Source organism: Buteo buteo, chromosome 3, assembly GCF_964188355.1.
Source record: "Buteo buteo chromosome 3, bButBut1.hap1.1, whole genome shotgun sequence".
Classification (NCBI taxonomy): domain Eukaryota; kingdom Metazoa; phylum Chordata; class Aves; order Accipitriformes; family Accipitridae; genus Buteo; species Buteo buteo.
Window position 1 is genome coordinate 31,973,581 of NC_134173.1, and position 20,366 is coordinate 31,993,946.

At 42.7% G+C, this 20,366-nt stretch overlaps 1 protein-coding gene across 21 annotated transcripts in view; it reads left to right on the forward strand.

Moving 5' to 3' along the window:
• DTNA (dystrobrevin alpha) overlaps positions 1-20,366 on the forward strand; it is a 231,552-nt gene that overhangs the window by 36,619 nt on the left and 174,567 nt on the right. For 14 of the 21 annotated variants that reach the window (XM_075023244.1, XM_075023232.1, XM_075023238.1 and 11 more), the window contains exon 1: positions 10,959-11,118. The exons of 3 other annotated variants lie outside the window; for them this stretch is intronic. In XM_075023244.1, the coding sequence (XP_074879345.1) occupies positions 11,102-11,118 (17 nt within the window). In that variant the 5' untranslated portion in view covers positions 10,959-11,101. Of the gene's footprint in view, positions 1-10,958; positions 11,119-20,366 lie in introns of those variants that run through there. 4 more of the 21 variants (XM_075023247.1, XM_075023248.1, XM_075023249.1 and 1 more) reach the window with 2 other exon arrangements.

Consider the following 20,366-nt stretch of genomic DNA (forward strand, 5'->3'; position numbering starts at 1 on the left):
TTCCCCTTAGGGGGAATGTCTTAATCCTTGACATTTAATCATTGCTTGTGTCAGGAAGTATAAATGTTTGTCTTCTATTGCTTAAAAAAAGCAAGATTCATTAAGGATTATGCTCTTTTTTAAAACAAATGAGTTTCTAATGGGAACATGCAGGAATTCATTAACAATCTAATGAATATTTTTTTTATAGTCCTTTTTGGTCCCAATTATATTATGCTGCAGACAGCTCCACAGGGTAAACTATGCTTTAAGTTTAAAAAGATAGAACAGAATTTTCCTTAATCTGTTTTAAATTTGCTTGTCAGTTTTAAACTCCCTGTTTAACTTTTTTCCGTATCTCCTTTTGTCTTTTGGCTGCAACGTATTCTTTTTCTTCTATTATGAGGAAATAAATAAGAATGTTTCATTTCCCTTCTTTTTACTATTTATAATTTTTATACAGCTATCCTACATTCATCATCTCCGTCCCCATTTGCCTCCTTTCCAAACAAAAATTGGTCTTACTTCATATAGCTATTTCCTGAGACTCCTGATGGTTTATGTTCCTGGGGTCTGAACCCTTTCTGTGGCTGCTCTTTTTGCAGCCCTGTCTGCCGGTAGCACTCCTGATGCCAGATTTACAGTTCTTTCATTTTGTTTGCTTAGGTGGAGAGAGTTTCCGCACCCCCCCTTGAATTTCGAGCTGTATGCTTGACATTGCCAGTGTCATCAGAAGTGGTACGAGCTGGAGTTCTAACAGGTGGTACCGTCGGGCTGCTGTCACAGGGGATGAGATCATACATTCATTCTGCCTCTGTGATGGATTTGTCTAACTCTCTCCAACTCGAGCTGACTTTGATCCCATATAATGAAAAGCCTTAAAATAGAAAGTGGAAGGGAACAGAGAGGAGCTTTAATTATTTACTGGCTGGGTCGAATCCATACCTTTTGTAAAGAGACTTCTTTTGTTGTTTTTTGGTCTATTCAGTTTTCATTAAGCCAAATTTAAATCTTTGTGCTCAGCATTGATTCAGATTCTGGGGCTGATTAAAGAGGCTTTTGAAGGAAGATGTTTTTTTCTTCTTTGACTTAGTTATTTTTGTCATTGACTAAATGGAATAAAAATGCTCCCTAAACAATTTTTAGTATTTTAGTCACACTAGTGCTAGGAAGTCCCAGCTCAAAGTTTTAGTTGCTCTAAGCACCTAGAAACATGACACCCATCATAAAACCACTGAAGGCTAGGTAGACGAAACAGATAAAAAGTGGGAGGGAGGAAGTAAATCTGTAAATTCCCAAATTCACAAAACAAATCTGTGGCAGAGATGAGACCTGATCAGGTCTCCTACCTCTGCCAGCATGGTGTTTAACTGCGAGCCCACGCTGCCCCTGCCGCATTCAGCCCTCTGGTAACACCTGAGCAGCATGGGCACGGTGTGGTGGTCTCCATGACACGAGTACCCTGTGACTGCTTGCATTTCAGAGCAGTATTCTCAGTTACAAAAGTGGTCCCCGTCATCCTGAACATTTTGATAATGTGCCTTTGCCCTCCTCTGGAAACAGTAGAGGTGTCATCTCCCCCATTGCGCAGGAGGAGTTAATGCAGGGGGTGAGTACAGCTCCTTTGTGAGCATCTCGCCCTGGCAGGTTGTGCAGAAGGAGGCTGGGTGCCATCCCAAGCCCTTCCCCTTCTCTGGAGGCTGGATGATGCCTCCCGAGTGCGTGAGCTCCACAGAGGGGGAGAGAGGGCAGGGGAGTCGGGCTTTCGGTGCACCACTTCCTTGCATCATTATGCTTACAACCAGAAACAACCTTGCAGTTACCTCTGTAGTCTTAAGCAAAAAGCTTGCTTGATTTATTTTGGAAGCTAGTGTCTTCATCATGTGCATGGCTGTAAAATCTGCATGCTTGAGTTGAGGCTTGAGGAACCCCAGTGCCTATCAATATCACTACGTCCACAGCTCCTTCACAAAAATAGACAGTAATGTGAAAGATAGTGATGGTTCAGAGAAATGTCCTTGCTTTATCCTCACCCTCTTGTTGCCTGTGGATACGTTAACAGACTACTGTACATAGCGGAAAACATGCCTTTAGTAGTTCTGTCTCAGCTGCTGTTAATTTGATTTCCCTCAGGTAGTCAGTGTTCAGTCACAAAGTCCTGGAGCAAGGCTTTCTGTAGCAAGAAGTACAAATAATTTACACTGTAATGTCTGAGGCTCTTAGATAAAGCATATGCTACTCTGAACAAAGCAAAAAGATAACTTCTTTTATTTGGGGATAAACATGATGAATTCAGAGAGATGGGAGGAGGTGCTATAATAAGGAGCATGTTTATTCAAAGCATCTTTGTGGTATCTGACAGTGAGTAGATTATGTCCAGACCTGTGCTTGGTCCCTGTGCCATACACATTGTGCATTTGCGGGCTGTTTGTCATGACACTTCACAGGACAATGTCAAAATAATTTGTAATTATTACTGAATTACTACAGATAAAATATTTTTCAATCTCTCAGTTTTCCTGTGGAAGTTGTTAGTTTAGTTTATATTTTCAGCTCCATTCCAGCTTCTTCCGTGTAAACTGGGCAAGTGTGAATTAGGTACATTGTGTCAGTCCTGAGGTTAAACTGCATTTGTTTGCATTTATGTAAATCTGGAGTACTGCCTTTGAAAAGAATGGGCTGGATTCTGCCCCAAATTGTGATGTCCCATTCCTTTGCTGGAGCCACTCATTTAGGGGTGGGATTTTTCAGCAGGACTCAATATTGCTGCAGCACTCATTCTAATACTACTGTAGTATTGCATGGCTCGTATAGCTTTGCAGAAACTAAAATTGAAGAATTTAGAGCAGAATTAGGTCATGACCAAGTGCATTTGAAAATGCCATGCTAATTATTCACAACTTTAAAATTACTGAATGAGTTTCTTCCAAATTTGCTCTGTTCCATAGATCCCATTGACATTTAAATGTAATCCACTTTATCACCATGTTATATCATAAAGTCTGGTTTCCAGTATTTTCATTAGCTGGTAGATGTTCTATAATATAAAAGGAAATAATACATGGGGCATGGAGAAAAAAGGGAATGCAGTTAATCTGTTAACATTGTCTCTCTGGAATTCACTGATTAGTTTTTTTAATCTCATATGGGTATTAGGAAGGGGTTTTTGTTTTGTTTCTAGTAAAAGTTGTGTAAAGTAAGTTCCTGAAATTCTCCAGAAGGTTTAAGAAGAATGTATGACTGGTCTTTCAAAAACCTAATGTTGCATTCCAGCCTCTCCGACTTTCATCACCTCTTTTATTATGGAAATTGTCCACTTTTCCTGAAGGTGCTGATTCTTCTCATCATTCCTCCCTATTCTGATGAGCATGCACCTTCTCAGGGAAAAGTGCTTGAGAGGGATTTCTTCCTTTGACATGGTTTCTACTCAGGTTTGGATTTCCATAAATCAGTCCTAAAAGGAAAGTGTGGAGTGACTGAAATACTGCTCTGAAGATAGCAAAGAGCACATTGTAATGTTTGAGTGTTTGAAAATACATATTTTTCTTGGGGTAGAAATTTTCCTTATGTTCAAGTAAATGCTTCCATGGCAGCTGCAAATGTCTTTTATAGGTGGTATCCAGTGCTGCCAATTTTTCAGCCCTCAGAAATATGTGTACACGGTGGGATTATTGACGGGAGTTGTGTTCAGGTGGTCGCAGGTTAAAAAAAAACATTCTCTACAGCAATCAGATTGGTAATTCCCACATGATTAATTGACTCCATCTCCACAAGCCGTTTTTCCCCTTTCTGCTTTTTTTTGCCTGTGCTTCACGTTGTTTAAATTTGGTGTGGTACTGATGTGACTCCCAGGTGGGGTGTTTTCCCCCCTTTGCTGCCTGCAGTGTGCCAGGGCGCGGGAGGCGTTTGCTGCCTGCGTTCCCCAATGTGGTGCTGCCGGCAGCCCTGCTAGGGGAGCCCCGTTGGCATTCCTCTGCGGCTGACCCTGACACCCATCCATCTCGTAAGATGGGATTGTTATCTAAATATGTGTAATAACGTGAGAGGATTGTAGCCAAGGAGAGGCATTATTTTCCTGCGCTATTCTAGAAGTGTAAGGATAACACCGGCAGGTAAAGAGCAAAAAAGATTTGATACATTAAATGCGCAAAGGCACGTGTTGTGCCATCTCCTGAGTGTGGTGGTGGTTTCTTCCTCATCAGCCGTGACTTATCCCTTTCCCAAGTCTGTCTGGGTCTGTGCTACCTGCAGATGGCTCGCTGAAAGCTGCCATCCTTTATCCCAGCTTGTCGCGGAGACATTTGGGATTTCTCCACAGGATGGGTACAGCAGAGGGAGCAGTAGGACAAGCTTCTCCCAGGCTGTCTCGCCCTGTGTGCTCCCGCCCCAGTCCAGACCCTCCGGCTGATCTAACCTCCCCTTCTGTCCGTATCCCCCCAGCAGCACTGAAACCCCCCCAAGCCTGAGGGGTCCGGGCATGCCTTGGGACCAGGACAGAGAGGGAAAGAGAGGGCTGTGTGGCAGAGACACCTCCCCCAGCCCCTGCAGAGCACTGATGCATTTGAGAGAGCAAGTCAGATGCTGCTTGCTTTTACATAACTGATCTGATGGGATTCGTGGTGTTGGCCTATATATTAATGCTCCAGCTCTCATTAGCAGTTTCTGAGACTTCCAGGCCTCGTCCTGTGTTCTTGCTATGTATTTTTTTCTTAAGGAAAAAAGAAAGTAATTTCCCCTTTTTCCCAAGGTTTTTGTCTGTAGGGTTGAATAAAGTGAGTTTTATTTTAGAGCAGGAGGGGTTTTTGGTGGTATGTGGTATGAATGAAAGGGGATTGTTCCTACCTTTGGCTCAACTGAACAGAGAATCTGTTTCCCAGATTATCCTTTTCCAGTTCTGAAAAAAGTGTGTGTGTTACTCCATCCACATGCATGTCTGCCTGCACGCACACTTTAGGCACTGGCCAAATCTCCACGAAAGGCCTGTGGTTGTCTGTCTAGGCAAATATAAATACATAATGTTTGTGGCATTTTTATGAAATAACTTACTGGAAACCTTTTTCGGTGCAGAATATAGCGCTGCAATGAAACCAAGGTGCTGGAGTGAGATGGGATAACAGCCATTTCCGTGACAAAAATATTACATTTGTTTCATAATTTCAGGAATAAGGACATTAATTTCAGGAGAAAGTTAAGACAAATTTTGGTGTTGCGATCTTTACTTTCACAAACGTTTCACTTACTCTTTTCAGGAACAGGCTGCAATGAGCTCTCTTAATTAGCAGTCTTTGCTACCTTTTGTATACTTGGTTGGAGCAGACCTGAAGCCTTCAAAGCAGTAGAGGGTTCTTACCGTCGAGGACAAAGAGCATCTTGTGCTGGAGCAAAGGCTGTGTCATGAGTCTTTGTAGCTGGCATGTGGGGTGTTTGTTTATTTTATCTTCCTTCTGAGTTTGGCTTTGTAAGGAACAATCATGCTATATTTTTTTGTCTCACACTTCTGGCCACAGCCAGTAGTTTTGAACTCATTAGACACCTTCTGCTAAATTTAACACAGGGAAAGAAATCTGAGCTATACTGATTCTCCTTGACACTCGTGAAGTGGGGTTCAAGACAGCACCCCAGTAAGGACAGGGCAGGCAACATTCCCCTCTTGAAGCAGCTCCCGCAGGTGCTGGCTGGTCAGTCTGAGCACACAGAGCTCTGAACCAGCTGCATGACCTGCTTGCTGCTTTTTCCCCAGGTAGGGAGAAGGTACACAAGGGCACGTGGAAGGGAGTGGGAGTACTGATTAGGGCAGAACCTGAAAGAAGGACAACTGTGGAGGCCTGGAGAAATTAAAAGGATTATTGTGGAGATGGCAGCGCAGATTAGTTGCATGGTACATTAAAAGAAGCTGAAAATGCAGGTGGGCAACACTCATGTCCTGAGGGGTAGGAGTGGTCATGAGAGTTTAGAGGAGACAGGGATTGCCGTTGTTGGGACCAGTGAATAACAAGGATCATAAATCCTTAGGAAAACAATCTTCATTAGATGCACTGCTCACCAGGCAACTTTAATGAACTATAGCTGTCACTTCAAACCTTTCAAGTTCAGCCTATTTTCAGGTAGGGAACCAACAGTGGATGATACAGCCTTTTTATTTATCCATGAGCGCCATCAGGCCAGGAAAAACTTTTCTCCAGGGCTCAGCACTGTGTGGGATTAGGTTTACCTGTCTTTTTTTAAAATTAGTTTTAGAAAACTATTTTTCCTTTCAGTGTAGTAAAATTAAACCATTTACCTACAAAACTTTTTTTTTTAAGTTTTCTTTATTTTATTATACCTCAGAGATCTTAATTTGCTGATGAATTTGGGCATCTAACAAAGAGAGTAGTCTTTTTCCTGTATTTAGTGTTTGGATTAAAGATAAATGGAAGCAGAATTGTTCTAGTTCTCGTCTTAGGTATTTTTCAAGTAAATTTGAAAATGCATCTGGTAAATAATAGTTTGATTTTGCAGAGAACAAGGCCAGTGCACAGAGTTTTTCATAAGTTGCTTAATTGTTCATAGTTAATGTTCATACTTTGTTTGCATGTAGAAAAATAAAGCCAGAGCCTTTACATCTTGGTTCTTGTAGATGTGCTTATATATGATGATAAAGACTGGTTTAAACTATGGGTTTGTCCAAAAAACTCTAGCAAACTATAAATACAAGACATAGGAAAAAGGAAAGAAATGTTTAAAAGTAAATCATGGATTTTTTTCTTTATTCAGTAAAATAGATTGACTGAAAATATGATTTGTTTCTGAAGCTTAGATTTATGACCACGGACATTCTCCCTTCTTCCCACATAGCTTGAATCACAGAAACATGGAAGATAAAAGCAGCAAATCCAGCACAGAAAATCTTCTGTTGCTGCAAAACTGCTAACGGAGTATGTACCAAGTGCATTCCCCATTGACTTTATTAATGCTTACCGAGAATTCAAGCAATTTGAATATGTTTTGCAAATAGTGGAGCCAGCCCATCTGAACATTTTTAGTGACTGAGCTTCCTCCCATTATCTGGTGAGCCTCCCAAAAATGGCAGGAGGATTAGACTCGGTGACGAGGGTGTTGGAATAAATTTCTTTGGAGCAGTCAGACTCGGCGTTGGGGGGCCAGGGCAGTGTTTTGCCCCCGTGAGCCCATCTCAGTCCCCTGGGTTGCCTTCCAGAGCAAAGGTACCCCGCAGCGCTGGACGCCGCATCATGGGGATGGCAGGGCAGTGGGTGCTGGGGAGTGCTACGGAGAGCCCCCTGTCCCCACCAGCTTCAATAGCTGTTCCCCATCTGTTCCAGTAAAAAAGTGGTAAGTGGGAGAGAAGCAACTCATGGGTCAATGCTTGGCCAAACCCTGTGTGTTGTGCCATGTTGGAGAGGGTTGCCACATGGCTGAATAGCCAAGGCTGAGGTAGACTGGGGGAGGATGGGTGTGTAGATTGAGTAATACAGAATAAAATCAGTGTGCTGGATCCACTGTGACAGGCGGGAACTGTGTTCCTGTCAGTGCAATGGTAGTCTCCCACTCAAAGCTCTTACTCTCAAACCAACCCGTGCAGAAATCATCTGCAGAGGTTAATGAGATCATGCCTAAGAGCAGGAAGTACTCTGAGTAAGACCTAGAAGGACTGAGCCTGTAGGGTAGAAGACGTTGCTTGTCCCAGTAAGCCCAAATCTTAAGACTGTCAAGACAAATGAATTCAAGACACTGACAGACAAGGGAAGACAAAGAACAAATTCTGTGCGCATTAAAAATAGCTAAACGTGAAGGGACAGACCGTGCCTCTTAGGCACTGGGCTAAATTGGGAATGGGTAGGAAGTCACATGGCTCCAAACATGTTACCTATTTACACTTGTCACTGGTACCAAATAACTCTCAGCTGCCTGCCGCTCCCTTCTCCTCTCTACGCCCACGCCAGCTCCTGCTCCAGCTCCCGCTCCTCCACAAGAGCTTGCTATTGATATGTATTCATGTATCTCAGATCTAACGCCACAGAGGTCCCTGATCTATTGCATTTGGTGATGGTTTTAAGCAACAGACCCTGCTGAGGGAGAAAGAATAGTATTCCCTCTCACAGCTTTGGTAAATCTCTCCCAGCTGTACACTTTGCGTTGCACGTTAGACACTGGTATTATAGCACATCTCTTCATCTGAGGAAACTGGACACTTGTCTTCTCTTTTGGCTTATGTGATACAGTTTTTGCACGTATGACCTCTCACTGTCCCATTCATGGGAATGGGATCATGCTGCCCATGTTGACATCCAAAGTTCCCCAGTAATTTCCAGCATCCCATTTCCCAGAGCTCCACCCCCACATACTCTTAAGTTTATAAATAACCTCTTAAGAGACATGGAAAGCAAACACTTTTAAGTGTTCTTTTAGAGGATTTAAAACCCAATCTCTTTTTTCCCGTATCTAGTAAGGGAAGTACACAAGTTTAGATAAAAGTGTGGACGTGCTTCTGTGGATTTCCTTGCCTTTGTGTTTCCACACCTTAGCACTCTCTAGAGGTACACTGGAGTCCTAGAAACAGCTCAGTCTTAATCCTTCCTGTTCACGGCTTCACTTCTGAATCACCACATTTGTCCATCACACCTTCTTCCACGGGGAGCTTCTTTCTTCCTTCCTTGTTGCCCTAATTAAAAAGGAGCCCTCAGCCACAAAAGCATGACTTGTCTTTGTTCTTTCTCTTTTGTGCCTCTGAGCATCTGAAGCACTGCACTTTTTAAGACCTAAAGTTAACTAACAATTGGTCTCTGCTTCTAGTGATCATCTGCCCTTCCAGTCTGACATCCTTACAATTGAAAAAAAACCTGATTTGAGGTATGATATTCTCATTGCATTATATGAAGTTGCTCCATTTGAATGGGAGATGCTGTGGCTCAGTGACTTTCTGTGCTCCGACAGATTTGTAAGCTGGCGGTGTTCGAGGTGGCTTCATTGGAAAGCAGTGCCAGGCAGCCTTCCCGCAATTCACTGCAGCTCCTAAAACTGAGTAATAGACACATTCCCTGAACCGTTGTATCAGCAATACAGAGTTTTAGGACCCGAGGCAAAGAAGTGAAGTGACTTCTTCCCTGTCTGGCAGGAAGTCCGTGGCATGTTTTTCTCTTGCTGGAGTTTTTAAAGTGCTCTGCAAGGCAGGCATTAAACATACTGAGGTCTGGCATTGCTAATAGTAACAAAGGTTAGTGATTCCAAATAAATCTTTCAACTTTTCAGGAGTTGTCTTGTCAGCTAGTTTATTCTTTACTGTTTGTACGTTGCTGGCAACTTTTCCAGGCCCATGAACCCAAGCTGACTCCAGGTTAAGAGGAGCCCTTGCCTTCCTGGCTGTGGGACCGACCATGAAAATGGCCGTGGAGTTACTGTTTTATCAAACTATATAAGGTTATATATATGTTATCAAACATACGTATATGTTATCAAACAGCATAATGAAGAGTAGCTGGCAGGAGATGAAGTGCGGGCTTACTTCATGCCACTAAGATACAGCCCTTTGGCTAATTCTTTTACCCCCCTCTTTAGGCCTTTGCAATTTTGAGCCATTTCCTTCGTTAGCCTGAAGTAAGCGCATGATTACTTTTACTACTAAATCAGTCCAGCCTCTCAACACTGGTGCTCTGAAAAGTGTAATGCCTCATCAAATAGGGCATTGGCAAGGCATTTATAAACCATGTTTTTAGCTAAGTGATTCTGGACACAGCTTGACCTTGTCCCCTCCCGCCCCAGCCTGTGCTCGCTGCTTGCTTGGCTGCATCCTTGGGTACAAACCCGCCTTGGCAGCAGCTGAGACAAAGGCCAAAGACTGTAGACCAGAGACATTTACCATGTTAATCTGTTTGAATTGGTGTGACTGTCAATTGATATTTTCCAGTTTCAACTGAAAGTGTCCAATAATTCATATGTTTTACATGGAGTCTTGCGGCTTGTTCCATTCCCACCCGTGTCTGAGATGAGGCAGTCTTGATGGCAAGCAGTATTCAACTGAATGCACACTTACATGTTAAAAATGGGCTGCTTCAGAAGACTGATATTAAGAGTCAGGGGTTTGTGTCAACGCTAATGGCTCCTGAAGTCTCTGGTGGAGAAACTGACTTTCTGGGTTACGTGGAAGGGCTTTTTTCCCCCACTTCGATATCCTCGGATGCTGCCATTGATCAGTAGCCTAGTTATTTCAGAGTCTGACTTCTGAACAACATTGCAATGCATAGTTACTGTAAGGAGCCACAGATTTACCACGAGTGGACGTTTAGAAGCCTTGTGTTTTAAGATCTGGCAAAATCTTTTTTGGTGTTTTTTGTTGGTTTTTTTTAATACACCATTCCTCAGCAAAGCTCTCTGCACAGGCAGAAGTGCTGTCAACATGGAAATACGAGTCTCTGCAGAAGCTTCATACAACGGGGGGTGAAACGCTTCCTCCCCCCGCCCTCGCCCCCCTCAGGCTGGCGGGCGTCCCCCGCAGAACTCGAGAGGGCTTTCTCGCCACCCCGTTTCTGACTGCGATTCGGTCGGCGACTCTGGGATTCCAACCCCGAGACTTTGCCTAACTGGGCACAAGCCGTCATGTCAGGTACCGCCGCACCGAAGGTCGGCAGGCCGTGCCACAGCGGTTTTTGGAAGGCACCGTGCCGGGCTGCCGGCGGGGAGCGGAGGGCGCCCGGCAAGGCGGCGGGCAGCCGGGGTTGGAAGTCGGCGAAGTCCCGGCTGCCCGAGCCGCCGTGTGTGTGCCCGTCTGTGGCAGAGAGAGGAGAGGTGGGGATGGGGGAGATGGGGGTGGAGTGGCAGGCCTGGGGGAGAGGGAGGGAGGGAGGGAGGGGTTGGGGGGAGGAGGGGAGGGGGCCCGGGCGCCTGCGATTGGTAAAGCTCCGCAAAGGCATCTGCCAGCAGGACTTCAGAGGAATGTGAAACCAAATCATTTACAAGTTAAAGATAGACGCGGAACACACAGCATCTTGAGCCAGGGTTTAAATTCGCCCCTCTCCGCCTGGCTTCTCGCAAAGCTCTGCTTGTCAGCTTGCCTCTAACGACTCGAATATTCCCTTAAAAACAACGTCATTCTGGATTCTTTGGAATTACTAAGGTGGCAAAAGAGATCATGGTGCATACCGTAGGGTAAGTAGGAAGCTTGCCTTTGCATAGATTTGCTAGGGTGGTTCTGGGCTTTGCTTCTGCTTTCAGAGCACTCCGCAGTTCCTGTGGGATGAGGTAGATGTTTAAGTAATGCTTTCCCCGTGCGATTTATTCCCCCTTGTTTTCCCCATACAGATTATTTGAACTTTATTCCTCAGTGAAGTGCTAACTCACAAGGTTACTTGTCTTGGCGTACCTAGGGAGCCTTGGGCGTTAATAATCTTACCATTACAGTTGTGAGTGCTGTTTTCCTATCAGCTGAATTTTGTTACATACCTTTGCTCTTCATTAGTGGGATATGCTGTTTGAAATGCTGCTTATTATTGCAAAGTTGAAAAGTGAATTGTTTTCCACCTGAGAGAGGATGTAATCAATGTTTGCTTGCTTGTTTGGCCGTGGTTTCACTTACCTACTATTTCCTCATGCGTGAATTTGATCACAACACAGGGTTAATTAAATTCAACCTTTTTGTTTGTTTGTTCCCAAATAATGCTTTTATTTGGTGTTTGGTTTTGTTTGTTGGGTTTTTTTTAACAAATGGCCCTCTTGTTTTCTCTGAACAAAGTCCTTCTAGCAGTAATTAAAAAATGTGCACATTCCCCTGATAATCCTTACTTAAATAGTGAGTTTGTGAGTAAAAAGAAGATTCAGGCTATCGTGTTCTTTCTATAATTTATCAGAAGTAATTTCAGTATGTAGCAGATACATCACTTCACTGATCAATGTTTTTTTCAGGCTATTTCTCAAATATTTCTGGTGAAGTTGTGGTGTTCCTGTGGCCAAAATGATTATGAAATATCAGAAACTCAGTGAGAAGTTAGGTGTAATATTTGTTATAGGAAGAACTTGTATTCTGCGAGTTTCATCTGAATCTGTGCTTTGAATGAGAATTGCCTAAATGCCAGCATCGTTTTTACCATTTATGCTGGGCACGTGTGTTTTACACTCGTAGTAGTGGAGCTCCTAACTTTGGATTTGGTGGCAGTTCACCCAAACATACTCAGAATTCCTGACATGTTAGTGCTGCCCGTAATAACTGTAGGAAGTAGGTGCTGTCTGCAGATAACTGAAACGCCTAACATTTTTGGTTAAAGATATCAGTGCCGAAGAGACTCACATAATGTCAGTCTGTGCCTTGCAAAATATGTGGAACTGGGTGAACTAAAATAGAAATGTTTCTTCTGTTTGAAGAAAGATGATGCAGCTGGTATGTTTTGTTACCTTTCTTCCCTTTGATCGAGTTCATCCCTATTGATCAGCTTACCTGAATTTTGCAAAACATCTGGTGAGCAAATCTGCTGTGAAGTGTTTTCTGCATGGTTAAATGTAGGGGATGGAGAAGAAGGAAATGTATAACCTTTAAGGTAAATCTGGAAAAAAACAACTGCAGGGGTGAGAAATTACATTCAAGCCAATTCTCTTACAGTTTGTACTACTTGGGTGTTCTTTCAACTAGCTGAGACTAGCTCAACACTTCAGTCCCATGCTGAATTTCCAGGCTAACCATTACTTACATTAAGGTATCACTGTAATATTTGTTTTGGTACTGAAGTGAAAGAGCTTTGAGACAAAATGTGTCAAGATCAGTAAAAACTTGCAGTGGGGCTTAGTAAAGCTGTGGTTTAGTTTCTGGCTCTTGAGCAGGATCCTGTGCAGCTTTGTGCAAGTCGTGTAAGCTCCCAGAGCCCCTGCAAACCTGGAGGCGGTGGAAATACCTTTATTACTTTTCTGTATTAGGTATCTAGATAGCAGTTCCTCAGGCTAGGCATCACCTCTGATAAGGCTTGGCACAACAAGCTTCTGTTTTCAGATGCACACTCCCCGGGGCTGTGGCAAGAGGTGACAGAGAGAAGGAATCCACAGATTTGGAAGTAGAGGTTCGCTGCACCTTTTATAAGCTTCCTAAACTGAAAGAGAAAAATAGACTGACATTCAGAGGTGAGCAGAAAATAGAATTAATGTTCCATGGGAAATTCCTGAGTCAGTTGAAAATTAAATTGCATTTCCCTACCACAGTGTATTGCTTTTCAGAAGTTATAGTTCAGGAGCATGATGTCCCCATTTCATTATCTGAGACCCTTCTCCCATAATTAAATGTCCAAGAGGCACTGGAGAGCTTCGTCACAAGGAAACCTGCTTCGTATTCTGGGAAGTCAAGCTGCCTGAAAAACCTTGTTCCTGGAGGGGAATGAGCATCTGACCCAGGAACAGGGAGTTCCCAGGGTAAAGAACTACAGTGGGGTATTGGATTGACTTTAAAAAATATATTCTGGTATATCTGTTCCACCTGAAATAACATCTTCCAGTTGTCCTAGCAGTAAATGAAAAATCTTAAATAAACTGATATTTTCGCATAGAAAATGTTGCTGTATTTGGTATAGTTTATATATTATTATAATGTTGGCATATTTTCTGGAACAGAAAATCCTTGACCAGCTGTTAGAGTGAATTTTGCATAGATAGGGTGAATATGGTACCGCATGTGCTCAGTGGTGATGGTACCATGCAGCCTGCTGAGGCTTTTGGGTAAGGGTGTGGTAGCTTTATCAGGGCAGAACAGAGGGGCTGGGACCTCTCTCCCCTCTCTCTCTCCTTCTCTTCTGTCCCCTTCTCCCCCACTAGCCCTATGCTCCTCAGGTGACTCGGATTTGCTGGGAAGCGGAGAGGGAGGAAGGAGAGAAAAGGAGGCATCTTTTTCTTAAAGGCTTTTGTACCAAGGTGTTGCTGGGGGTGGTGACACCCTCTTCTCCTTGATCTCCTGGACTTCTTGCCTCACTGCAGCCTTCCCTTCCCTCCCTCCCCCTTCCCAGGACCCCCACAAACCCCACACAGGGGGAGATGGAGAAATGCTGCTGGGACAGAGGGGATGGAAGGGTGAGAGGGCACCTGCCCCCAGCCCCTGCCTCTTGTTACTGCAGAGAGGAGAGATCATGGAGGCCCCGGTCTGCAGGGAGATCCAGCAAGGGACAGAGCATTGATGACAGGAGCACAGGCCTCCAGCTGAAGCACTGGTGCCTCCTGGTTTTGGGTACTGTGTGAGTGATTGAGGTGCTACTCTGATGCTGGTACAGTGCTCATCACTAGCATGTGCCACGCTTTCTGGCTCCGAGGAGCTGACTGTTAGGTGTCGCTTAGGGACAAGCCTTGCTTCATCACGGCTAGTAACATATCTGTTTCTGGAGCAGACAGGTCACGGTCCCTCCCTTCCCATTACCGTTAAATTGTAAGTGACTTTGTCGTGAGAGTTCAGAAAAATCATGCTTTCTGAGGTGAAAATGGGTTTGCAACATTTTTTCCTTTAATAAATCCTATGCTTCTTTCTTTGTGAACTCTGCTAAAACCAGTGGCAGGGATATGTTTATGGGTGTTAAAATCCTTCCTTGCTAGACTTTACAGTTATGTGTATGGTGCCCATTTTCTTTCTTTCTGTCATGATCTTTTTTTCCTTTGTAAATATTTGTTTGTAGCTTCATCTTCAAGCTTTTTGCGGTGATCGTTCTGCCACAAGTAAGAAAATAGGAGTGTCATCAGGAACCGGTTGGTAAAGAGTTTAAGGACTGTTTCCCCAAGGTTGCCTGACAATGCGCTGGCATTTTTCCGAGCTCAAAAGTACCTAGAAGCAGCTCACAGTGATACAATTTCCTCTGGCTCCTAATGAATCTGCTCGCAGCGACAGCAGCTAATTTGTTTTGGCAGAGTATGACAGTCAATGCTTTATACAATCCAGCGTGCTGTAGAAAGCCTCAATTCTGTAATTTTGTAATTCTGTAAAAAAAGAACTCCAAAAACTCCTGCAACCAAAACTAATGCAATTATGATGTCCTGTGCAGCCACGTTATCACCTCTGAGTCTACAAGTGAAAACCCAGGGAAGTCTCCAGTCTGAGCAGTGTCGGACCTCCTGCACTTACTATTGATTCCAGCTCCCGGTGTATCAGGGAGTAAAGTACTTCCTGAGCTAATTATTACTGTATGAAGTGACTTTACCTGAAAACACAGAGATACTTCCCACTAATAGGATGCTTAAAAATGCATCTAATTGCAGCTGTGGTAGTTGAGAGACTGCCTAATACCCAATAGTCTCGAGAAAATCATCCTCCCTGGCAGGGGGGTATTAGAGGAAGCCAAGTTTTACTGTATCTTTCCTGTGTCTGAACCAATTGCATGGCCTCTTGCTGCATTTGACTGTAAAACCTGAATTGGGGGTTATACTCTGAGTAATAAAGAAGAGATAGGAAAGCAGTGGAAGTAATGAATCTTTACTTATTAATTTATTTGTTGGCATGGTGGTAACTGTTTGCTGAACATAACCTTCCCTAGGGCAATGGAGGGAACAAGTCGGCTTCTGTGCCTGTGATCTTTGACAAGTCATGCAGGGGGCTTGGCGTATCCTTTTCTGAGAGTGGTGACAGTAATACTTGCCCAGTTCTGTGAAGTGCTCTGACATCAAGAGATGAAAAGTGGAACCTAAGTGCTGCATTCTTATTTTCTTTTATATATTTTATAAGGATAAGACTACTCTTGTATGAAATACCTCCTTGTAAATTTGTAAGAACATTTGCACTCAGTGGAACCTAAAAGGAAAAAAAAGAGAGAAAAAAGAAGCAGACACAAAAGTCTGTGAGCAAGTAGGCTTTAAAAACAATTTATTGACAATTTGTGAGTAGTTCTTTTAAACACAGTGAAAGTAAGCACAGGCAAAGCACAGAAGAACATGCTTGGAGTGAAGTTGTCCTGGAATACTCATTACCAAGTAAGAGCTGCAGATAGTTAGTAATCTTAGGCTTTCCTGCTTCATTTTTTAAATGTACCGTTTAATGAGAGTATATGCTTTCTAGTAATTACTATCTTTTTAGTCCGTGTTCATTCTTAATAGGACATTGTCCTTGGAACAAGATCAGGAAAGGCTTTTGATTCTTTCCAGATTTATAAAGCAATGATAGTTTGGCTATCACATGTTTCTGTCCCCCCCCATTTTTTTTTATACACAACTCATTTATAGTGCATTAAGAGAACTACGGTATCATTTGTGTGATTAGGAAATATAATCCATTCCCTGGTTTTAGATCATGCTTTTTTCCTATAAATTTACTTCAGAATGACTAACTTTACATCTAAAAAAATGCATTCAGTTACAAAGGCAACACATTGATTAAAACATTTTCTAACTTTTGAGTTGATAATTCTGAAATCTTACCGCTCTTTTAACATAGAGTCCTAACTAATTTGTGTAACTGAAAGCTTCCTTGCCTACTTTAGAAATTAAATTCAATCTAGGAGAGCTGGCTAGTCTTTTGCAGACTAGAAACCACGAAAAAGGCACATCATAGATCCAAGTTTGAAAGCATTTATCTTGGTATTTGATATGTATTTTTAATTGCTATTACAATTATTCGCTTTTCTTTGAATATACACAAACAAAATGTGTTTCCAAACAGATCAAACAAAACGCAAAGTTTTATGGTTTTATTTTTGTCCTTAAAAGTTTGATCAATTTGCATGTCTTATTAAGGAAAATAAATCAGTTTAATGCAGGTACAAATTGTATTATGCTGGTACAGGAATGCAAGGAGAGCTTAATGGAGCTGAGAGTCAAGCCATGTACTCTGCCAGGCTATTCTGTAAACATGTCATGTTTTTCTTTAAAGAAAAAACACTTCTGATAATGCCATCTATCATGTTACTTCCCTTACAACCTATTCTGCATCCTGGCTTCCCCCTCCTCTGCCACCTGCCAGGCCTTTGGGCCTTTGGTAATGCTCTTCATCCCAACCTCCCAAGTCGTCTTCCCTCTATTTCCAGCCATAGAGTTGGATGCATTTTTGACTGACCCATCGAACACAGTCACAGCAACCAGGGCAGGCCGGCAGCACATCCAGAAGTGGTAATTCAGCACAAGTCCTTGCTCCATCTCCTCCACTTGCTTACAGAGTCTCTCAGTTAGGAAGGAAGTTTCTGGAGGAGACACATTTTCCAATACAAGAAGTTGTGTGTGGCTTGCAAGAAGCCGCCTGAGCACTTGAACTGACCCATGTCAGTTCAAACAGAAGTCATCAGCAAGGTTCATACCTTCAGCTGGTAGAGCAATCGCTTGCACTCGTAAGCTCTAACACTCCCTGTGAACCATCACTGGAGGGGAATGAAATATGCCTTTTGTTAATAAGTTCAATGGCTGTTTGCTGATAGCAGCAGAAAGATAACAGTTGTACCTGCCTGCCAGATTTCAAGTTTTTGTGTGAAAGCGTGGAGGAATGAATGCTTCTCAGCAAAAGAATGATAAAAGATTTTTTTCTAGGTAAAACTGTTTCTTTTCCATGACTTTAGCTTTGAAAACTGCTGAAAATGTATAAATAATACATTCAGCTTGTCTCTAATATCTGGTATGTGAAATTTCAGGACAAGCATGAAATTTAGCAGAGCAACTGAAAAAAGTTTTGTAGTAGGAGGTGGGTGTAAGCAGAGGAAACTTGCTAAAATGATGATGGCAAGAAGCAATTACGTGAGTCTAGGAGATAGTAAATACAATTTTCTGAAATCATAGAGCTAAATACATAAAGCAGGTAGTAGATGGTTGAAAAGAATCCAAGCAAATGTAGGTTCTTCATCTACATTAAATCTGGTGATGTATTCCTAAAGAGAATTCAAAGTGCTAGAGTTTAAAGCCTTTTTTTTAAAAGTAGTTTCCAGGCTTAGGTGAACTCTTTGCAGGACGGTGCATTTTCACTGAAAGGTGAATATGTGTCTGCTGAGTCACACACAGTTACTCATAACTTGGTGGTAACTTGGGCTGAATGGGCCTAATCTTTGCAGTTACACCGTTTAATATCCACCCTCATTGAAACAGTGTATTCTCTATTAAAAAAGCATAAAGTAAGTAGATAGACCAATAATTTTTCAGGCCACTCACTTTTCCTGAAAGTGGAAATAAATTCCTTGTGCACAAAGCCTCAGCTTTTGTAACTGTGCATGTAAAGTACTAAATAAGTCATCCATTGTGTTATGTCCAAGAGAAACCAAGCTTTGCCAGAAAGCAACCTCAGCCTAGCCATGTCTGGCCATACCTATTTCACAGGTCGTTAGTCCTATCCTTTTTCTGTTGTACACTATTGTAGATGCCTGCTTGGGCTTGTATTAGTTATGACTACATGTACTGACAGACTCAATATAGAGCAAGGAAATAAAATTGGATATCTCAGCCTTGGAAGAAATAGTCCTAATTGTTTTTCCACCCTGCCCCTGGTGGATGGAGCAGGCAAATAAAAAGAGGAGAACGTTATGCAAATATTGGTCCAGTCCTTGCTGCATTTGCAGTATTTTTCACTGTGTGCTAATTAAGAACTATACACAACTCGGTGCATTTTGTGAGGCAGCATCGCAAGGGTGCACTTGGCTCACCAGGAGCACAGAGGCTGACAGTGGTAGTCTGTAGCTCCAGAGGGTTCACTGAGCTGTATGCTGGTAGCTCTTGACACCAGTGCAGGCTGGGGAACAGCTGGTGAGACAGCAGCTCTTCAGGAAAGGATAGGGGTTACTGTGGATCTCCAGTTGAACGTGAATTGGCAATGTTGAGCTGTTGCATGATAGAAGGGAAAAAAAGAAAAGCACAATATTGGGATGCATATGGGAGTACAGCCTGCAGGGAGTAATCTCCATGTTGGTGAGTGCTCAGCTGGAGTCCCATGTTCAGTCTGGAGCACTGCTCTTCAGGAAAATGCCAGCCACTTTGGAAGTGGAGAGGAGGGCAGTAAAAATGACCAGAGATCTAGAGGACATTCTCCAGGGGAAAACCCTGAAACATTTATGTTTTCCATGCCTAAGGAAAAGCAGCCTGCCTGGGAGCAGGTAGGAGACAGGCAGTTTTTCAAGCATAGATAGCCTAGAACAGGCTCTTGCAAAGAGGAGGCCAGTAGTCTCATTTCTGTGCCCATAGACAAAGAGAAATGGGTCTAAAGTGAAGTAAGAAAGAAGAAGTACACCCTAGGAAAGTGTTATCCCTGAAATACACTGTCAGTGGAGGTTGTGGAGTCTCCCATCAGTGGAGGTGTTAGGAATGGCTTTAATAAACATGAGTGAAGTGTATCTTTATCTCACAGTGGGAGGTGGATTACATATCTTTTCTACCATCCTTATGATTTGGTGATACTGGTGATAATACTGCACATGGCATTATTTTCTTAATGAAAGACATGCTTTGTAAATTCTGGTTGGAAAGATGTCTCTGCAGAGTGGGATGTGTTTTGCTGAGATGCAGAGGCACTTAATCATCATATAACTTCCTCATTTTGAAATGTTCCTTAGGTAAGTGGTTAAGGCACAAACAGCTGGCTTTGCATCTCAGCTCAAATGTCGTTGTCCTGAAATACTTGGGGACATCACTCTGTCAGCTGGCACTTGACAATCCATCCTAAATTTGAAACACGTAATTGGATTCTTAGGATGAAATGCGAGTCCCCCTTTGAAGTCATGGGTTTTTATAGGGTAAAAATTTGATGCTGAGGACAGAGCGGTGTCCGCTTGTATGTGCTTAGCTTTACTGTCCTAGGCAGGCCTGTTGTTTTCGGGATGAGGATGTAAGAAGTGGGTTGTAAGAGCGTGTAACCTTTGCTATGGCAAACATTTGGTTGCAGAAGGGGGCCTTCAGAGTGCTTGTGTGGGTGAGTGAGAGTTTACAACAGGCATTATGTGTGGTGAATTAATTACTTTTTCCTTTTTCCAGATAACGTCAACAAAACTAATTTACACCATCTGTTCTAAAATAGAGAGAGGCAGTCAGTAAAAAAGCAGCACCTATTTTGGTTTTTAAAATTTCATTTGATAAGACTTTAGGCATTCTATGTTCTCTGTAGTGTAATGTGATTTTTTCCTTTTTCTGTTTTTGGGTGAGAGGTTCTCCCCCAAAACGTATTTTTTATTGCCAGTGGCCCTTAATTTGCGTTTAGTATTCAGATAGCTATAAATGCAAGTTAAATATTTCTCCAGCTACTGGTTAATCACAACTGATGAAATGCATGTAGAGAAGTTTCGAGGTGCTATGAATTGCAGTAGTTCTACTGAAAATACTTTGGCTTTGTTTATGCCAGTATTAATTCAGAGCAAGTTCACTGTTCACAGTGTAGCTACTTTAGATATAGAGTAGATGATAGAATTTCATCCTCAAAAAGGGATCACATTGATGGAAAAGCTCAATGTGAATCTCAGAGCTGAGAGTTAAAATTTTGTGCCTCATAATGT